Below are 7,645 nucleotides of genomic sequence, written 5' to 3' on the forward strand. Positions count from 1 at the left end.
ATCGTTTAATGGAACTTTCTTAAGGATTTCAAAAGAATTGGCTAGCAACTTTACCCATCACTTCGAGAGTTTGGTAATACTGGTTGATTAACATACGCTAATTAGGAACATGAGACCTGCCCTCCTATTAGAGAAGAGATCGCGCCACAACTGGTGAGACATTTGTGAGGCTTGCGGAAGACTGCGGAAAATCGCAGAAAAGTCACGTAGTCTAGAAAATGTAAATGTGGTACACCCCCCGTTATTGTATGTTTTGCATCCCCTCCAGGACTCGGACTTTTTTTTTGCGGTATTACTGTTGTTGCTATGCTGTTGCACTGAGACATAATTTGCCGCTACCTTTAAGAGAAGGGGAGTTAGTGCGTAGAGAGGTTCTTGTTGGTATGGTAGAGAGTTCGTGCAGAGGAAATAAAACTAAATAGAGAAGAGAGTAGGCTACAGAGCGAGAAAAAATGTCGGAGTGATATGTATTTTTATGCTGTTATGGAATAAACGAAGAAAACGTATCAATACATTTATTTCGGACATCGTTTTATTCATATGTGCAACATAAAGAAAAATAAAAAAGTTCAGTACGTCATAAATGTATACAATATAGCGGCTAGAGATATATTCGCATTTTTTCCACTTTTGTGGGAATCCTGCGCTCCTGCGAATATGGAGGGCCGACTGTATTTATCTTACTAAACTGACAAGTGTTTGCATTTATTCCAGTGAGGTAATTATTTTTAATCTTTGTATGACAAACAAAAGAATTTAGTTACACCGCTGTAGTGTCCCGACCATCAGCCTTCTGCAGTTCAGTAGTCAGGAAATTCGAGTTCGAAAGCTCCAGTTGGAACTGGGACAGCTCGAGTTCGAAAATCCGAGTTCCAAGGTTCCTGCAGTAGACGAGTCTATCCGAACTCGTGGCTCAGCTCGACCGGTTCATGCAGCACAGCAGACAACTCTACCCGAAGACTTGTTCTGGGTCGTTCTGTCGATTCAGTGGGTACATAATTCCAGCACCCCAAAAGGCCCAGCTAGTAGATACAATCTTTGACAGTTCAGAAACAAGGAAGTAAGAGGCTGAAAGACAGGCATACTCGCTTTTGTATGACAAAATAGAAACTTTTGTGTAGCTAATGAATGGACTTATGGGTTTATGTAAATACAAAAAATTGATATTAGAAATGTGTTTTTTCCAACAGTGAAACGATAGCACTGTTTGTTCGAAGGAAATAAATAAAAAGGAGTTTTAAGCATGTAACTGTTTGATGTTAAGCTTACGTGTTTTAGGCTATGCACATTTATCATACATTGATTTTTACCATTTTGAAATTTAAATATAAAGGGAATATTAGCAAAGAAGAAATAACTATTTTTATTGAAATTATCCAAAGTTTGAGTAATTATTTTATCAACATTAGATTTGTACACGGCCTTTTTCATTTAGCGTAAAGCTTCAGCGAGGAACGAGTGAAGAAACTTATCGGAAGTGCAAAAGAATCAAAACTCAAAAGCCGGGGATCAGTTTTTCGAACTGTTTGAAAGAATCGGTTGAATGGAACTGCCCACCACTACTGTGACGGTTGTGGGAGGTTGTCGAATGTACAGATTTGAACATGGGTGGATATATCCTACCGTTCTTTGATTTGCAGAATCTCTTTTCCCCAACGCAGTTGACGTAAAATTGAATTACAAGGCAAAAAAAAGTGAATAGAAATTAGACGTCACGAACAGGATTCGAACCTGTGCGGGGAAACCCCATTGGATTTCGAGTCCAACGCCTTAACCTCTCGGCCACCGTGACGGCGCGCATTTTTATGTCTCCAGCTCTTTATGTTGTGTTCGCTAATTTTTTCCTTCGCTGATTTTTTCCCATAAAAATATTATTTCTTTAGGTACAGTATATTGGGCTATACTAACATTACGTTCTGTTGGTATGAATGAAGAAAAATCTTTAATTTTTATATTTTAATTCGACTCTATTAATTCGACTCAGTAGTGCCTACTGTAACAACTTTTAGGTTTTCGTCGCTTTAACAATACCGTTAATGTATCGAAACTGTGTGCAGTGGTAGATGTGTTCGCTTAGGGGAGATGTTTTCTGATGGTCATGAACCTTCAATGTGACAGGGAAATTGAGCCATAGATTTGAAGTTAAATAAGTGCATGGCAAACTTATATTTTAGTTAATGGATTTTATTGTTTCGTGTTTCTAGAAGGCAACATTTGTATTCTTACAGCACTTACCAAGACATTAATTAGAAATTTTCAGGCAGTTTCAGCTGCAGAAAAATTAGAGTGGACTGGGGACCCTGCAAACATCGATGGTCGATGAAGCCATCCTAAATAAAATGAAGTCAATCTTAGTCAGACCTTTTAGCAATAGGATGCAAATTGTTTTAAAGGCGAAAGTATCTGGCCAAGGTCGATGAACCAAGGAAAAATAATGTGTCATGAAATGAAAAATACTGACCGGGAAATTAAGACTTCCAGATATCAGTAAATATGATGTCTCTCTGATTCAGCCGTTGTATTCACGAGGGCTGAACTAGCTCTTCAATTCAACAATATTATGCTATCATACTCCAAAGAGTATTATTAGGCCTACTCAGATATTGAAATGCTCTGTATAGATCTCTATATGTCTGTCTACATAATTATGATACAGTGGATGAAGATCATTGCTAATAGGAAAAGCACACAGCTTCGTCCAGTGTAGTTTTAAATGCAACAATAAATTGAACTTCAGGGATCTTTTCACATAGCAAAACATGTTGTACAGCAAAACATGCATAAAGTTACATTTACAAAGAGGCAAGAGATGGTAGCTTCATCTGGTTTAAAGTCTTTATTCTGCATTATGCAAGAAAATGACAGAGGTGCTCAAAAAAGATGAGACTGTAAAGCAGAAACAGACAGCTGTACGTGGCTATAAGTCATCTGCCATGGAAAATAATAAGAGTAGCTTCTTTGGCGTCAGTGATAACTTTAAAAAAAAAAAAAAAAAAATCATGTGATCTTCAAGACAGCATATATCTCTGTATATTATTGAAGTCATCAGCATATAGTCAATATCTTATAAGAAACACTAATACAGTTTAAAGGCTTTAGTATTAGCATTAAGAATTAAAATCTGTTATATAGTGTAAAGACTTAAAAGAAGAAAATCTCATCCCTTTGACACATCTGACACAGGCTTACCCAAAGCACAAAGGACACACACTTTGTATTGCAGTTGTTCAAGTGTGCTGTAATTTGTCTATGATATTACCTTGTAAAATATTATCCCACTCCAAGAAAATAAGAAGACAAGAAAACTGTGAGACACCAGAGACCTGATTCAGGAGCATATTTCTAGCACCACTGAGCACTTCATTACAGAACTGTACAATTGGTTCGACTCTATTCACTGTTTCTGACACAGTGGCAGTGTATTCTCAAAACTCCTCATTTCAGTGTGCTTCCAAGATTGAATATAAGGGATAACATTTATAGGGCTTTGTATTTTTTTTTTAGTACTGCTACCTGTTAAACCTTGTATAAAAATGAAGAAAACCTGTTATGCTGTTGGTGTTTTCCTAATGATTCTCTAAAAGTCAGTTTAAAGGTTAAGGTAAGAAACAAATTCTTGTCATATTCAACAGCTGAAAGCCATTTTTCTCCTGTTCACTTTTGTCCACTCCTTACCCTTTCCAAATGTTTCTCTCCAGGTCTTCCGGCATCCAACAGGGCTAAAACTCTCCTTCATCACTCTATGAAATATGCCAGCAATCCAGATCACCTCACACTACATATGCACAACCTTCTTTAGCCAACACAATGCCAATAGGAGTTTGAGAAATGATCTCTTTAGGAGCAATTTATCAAAACCAGGAATCCTTCTCAAGACAACCCCAGGACATCTGTGAGGCCTGTGGGTAAACCAGGGATGCTCTGAGCGTGTCCAGATTCGATCTGCCTGGCCCTAAATTCAGGAATTTATGTCACCTGATTGTTTTTGTAGTAGTATTTTAGAAGCACACATTACCCAACTTTCAAGTTTCATTTGCCACCAGCAACTATTTATAAAGAACAATAGCCTCACAGTATAATCCATGCAGTTTGGGTTTTTAATACTCTTGACAACATGACAGTGAGATTTCTCACCAAACGAATGTTCAGTGTAACACAGAAAAACTAGCCAGTAACATTAAATTGTTGGAAGCATGTAAAAAAAAAAAAAGAAATCTGTTTTTGGGTCTGATTGTGGGTCACCAGGTTTACCCTAAACCTCATGATGTTCGGCTTGCTCTCAGTGTTCCAGAAGAGATGGATTCTGGGCTTAGGAAAATCCTGCCAATGGGTTTGACAAAGCACACTTGGCGTTCGCTTACTCCTTGAGCTTTAAACTTTTGATCTTGCTGAACCAAGTCTCTTACTGACAGGTTGGTCGAAGGGCAGACAGACAGACAGACAGCCTGACAGAAAAATGGAGATAGATAGTCAGTAGTATTGGACCGATAGAAAGTTTCTCCTCAACTGCTAGGTCATCTGTAGCAGTCAGTTGGATGAACTGAATTGGTCAGAAGTTAAAGGCAGTGGCAGCAAACATTCAATAACATTGTGGAAGCATGAATCTAATAGAGTGCCTACCTGGAATCACAGGAATATTTTAACAGCAGATACACAAATGAATGTCTTTACACCCCGAGATGCAACCATTTCATTTGCATAGTCTGTGTATTGGTGCAAAGGGCTTTCAAATGGCAGTGTAATTTAATGAGACGAGGAGTACAGATAAGCATTTCACCAGACTCATGGTAGATGTCTGGTTGTTTAGGGAGAATGGGATGACCAGTGGAGTAAGAGGAGCATGTTTTAATTTCTGGGGTTTTGCATGAACAGGGATCTGGGAATAGGACATTAGGATGTTTGCTCCACTGCAACAGAGGCTGCTGCTTCTTCTATAGGGCTTTCCTCTTTCTCTTTCTCCTTCTCCCCCTCTTCCTCCTCATCCTCCTCTATCTGCAGCCCATTGTGGGATACTTCCAGGTTGGAGGTATCTTGGGGAAGTGTGGCAGAAAGGGCGTACTCCTCACTGACACCTTCCGAAATTGACAGGTCTGGCTCGGCAGTGCTGGTAGACGCGCTCGGCACTTCCTCCTTCTCCATGGCTTCCACAGCCGCCTTGGCCTCCTCCTGACCAGGAGCTAGATGGGAGTGTACCTCCGTGAAAGGCAGGTCCTCATCTGGGCTGCTGATGGGGGCTAGCTCAATGGAAGCCACTGCAGTCGGCGAGCCCTCAGACTTCGCCGATGCTTCCACGTCAGCCTCCGCCTCCGCCTCCGCCTCCACCTCGCCATCCCGCACCTTCTTGATGTTGAAAGTGAGTGGTGAGACCTTGAAAGAGGATTTCTTGGCGCTGGGATCCTTTGGGTGATTGGGTGTTAGGCTCTTCTTGATCTTCTCACGTTTCTCAGGCGAGACGATCTTGGTGCTGATCTTGTTCATCTTCTTCTCAATGTTTTGGCGGGAAAAGGCTTTCTTCAGACTGTCAACCTTTTTGAGGCTTGAGCGTTTGATCCTCTCAGCCCTGGATCTCTCCACCCGTTCACCTGCCAGCTCCAAGGCGCTGATAGCCTCATCCTCCTCCTCCTCCTCTGGCCCTAGCTCCTCATCAGAGGAGAGGTTGATGGTCTGAAGGCCCTCTTCTTGGGAGCGGTTGGGATCCACTTCCACGTTCTCCTCTTCACCCTCACGTGGGAATGGAACAGGCTCCTTAACAAACACAGTGGCAGGGATTTCATTCTCCTCCTGAAACAGACAGATTGCACACTGTCAGGCTCGCTGCCAAAAAAAGAGGATCAGCTAAAGCAATATTTATTCATCATATGATGAAACTGGAGGCAGCTTTGCGTAAATGCCAGAGGAATCCAACATTTGAATTCTTTCCTTTACATAACTATGTACAGTTCCTGCACTTGAAGGACACAGTAGTGGGTTTGTATTACTTGTTTAAACAGATGGACATTGGTCAGGCAAACTATTACAAAGCTCGAAGTGTTGGTATGCTTACAAAGAGTTGTGTTTGGTTTCCTGGACAACTTTGTTGTTTGTGAAGAATGTTGATGATACATAGGAGAGACTTGTAGCTGCAGAATCTATTGTAGTCTATATGTAGGATCATGAACCACTGTCACAGACTTTTAAAACTTGTTTTCAAGTGACGTGAAGTTTGGTAAGCAATATGGCCTTATGTTACAATTGTAAATTGTTAAAACCACTGTTGATAAAACTTTCATAGAGTGTTCAGTGATTTTCTTTACAGGCGTGTGCTCTAGCCAAAAAAAAATTAAACATAATTTTCCCATAGCAGGTGGCACAAGAACTACATTTGTAAAGAACGGTGTGGTTTCCTGAATAAAGAAGAGATATGCATTAGGGAATCTCTAACTCTGTAAGAGGTCATTTGGAGAGAAGTCAGCCCTTTACTGTATTCATGTAATAGGAAATGACACTCTGGTATGTCTTAAATTTTGTGAGTCATGCTGGAATAATGAAATGACTGAAGGTACAAATGTCATCTGAAAATAAACCCCAACACAAGGAGGCTACCAGTGAAGGGAAATTGCAGACAGTTGGACAGGAAAGTTGCATGCAAAAGACATTTTGTGGCTGTTGTCTCATAAACACACACATACATAAACACACACACAGACACACACACACACACACATACGCACAAAGACATAGAACACTATGTCTCTCTTCCCTGCTGGAAACAATCATAAAAGTCAAAGAATAGCAAGACAGAGCGGCAGGAAGGAAGCCAAGACAAGGCCTCGCACAGCTCAGAGTTTCCACTAAGCTGTGGAGGACAGCCAAGTCAAGAAAGAGAGAGGAGCAAAGAGAGAGGAGATAGTGATAAGAGGAGTGGTTCAGGGAGGAAAATAAGAGGACAGGGAAGACACCTGGAGAGAGCAGCTCCAATATTTACACCCCCCCCACCTACACCCCCACCCCCTTTAGGTGTTATTAGAGTGTTCACTACATAGCAGAAATGTGCAGGAGTGTTGTTGTAATCTTCACTCTTTATGATAAGACAAAGAATTCCCATATAGACGAGGTCACGTAGCTAAAACAGCCAAGCCGTTAACGCCCTCTAGACTGTGAGTGAGTGACTCCGTATGTTTAGTGCAACCCCCCTCCTCTTAGGGAGCATATTTTTCTTCCTCCAGCACACCTGTTGGTCCGAGATGATTCATTTTTCTGTGTTACCTCTCTGAACTCCGGTGTTCTGGCTGTAGAGAACTCTGCAGGTGTGAGGGAATGCTGCTTTGGACTCACTGCTTGGAAGACACAGTAAACCTCTTGTTTGCAAATCGAAAATATTTCAGAGAGATGATGCAGTTAAATGTTTCTAAGAGGCTCCAGTCCAAAACATTTCTATAAACTGTTTTTTTTGAAGTCTTGTGACTTGAGTTGTGTTTTCAGATGGACATTGCATCTCCTGTAATAAGTATCTTGAATGGACAGAGGGCGCTGTAGCTCTCTTTTCATGCTTCCCCCCCACACACCCACAAAGCAATCCAAAGCTCTGAACAGAGTAATTTGGCCTGTATAGCAGCCTTTACCTTACAGTCTTCATTAAAATCTATACGGCATTCATGCTATAATT

General features: G+C 40.9%; 1 protein-coding gene and 1 non-coding gene across 2 annotated transcripts in view; both read right to left on the reverse strand.

The window, feature by feature from the left end:
- Positions 1-1,710: 1,710 nt before the first annotated feature.
- trnas-cga (transfer RNA serine (anticodon CGA)) lies at positions 1,711-1,792 on the reverse strand. The gene has a single exon. It is a non-coding gene; the product is annotated as a tRNA-Ser (tRNA).
- Positions 1,793-2,828: 1,036 nt separating this feature from the next.
- Positions 2,829-7,645, reverse strand: part of cavin2b (caveolae associated protein 2b) — a 14,446-nt gene continuing 9,629 nt past the window's right edge. The window contains exon 2 of the mRNA XM_030782111.1: positions 2,829-5,781. Coding sequence (XP_030637971.1) covers positions 4,891-5,781 — 891 coding nt within the window. The 3' untranslated portion in view covers positions 2,829-4,890. The remainder of the gene's footprint in view (positions 5,782-7,645) is intronic.

The sequence above is a fragment of the Chanos chanos genome, chromosome 8, assembly GCF_902362185.1.
Source record: "Chanos chanos chromosome 8, fChaCha1.1, whole genome shotgun sequence".
Lineage (NCBI taxonomy): Eukaryota > Metazoa > Chordata > Actinopteri > Gonorynchiformes > Chanidae > Chanos > Chanos chanos.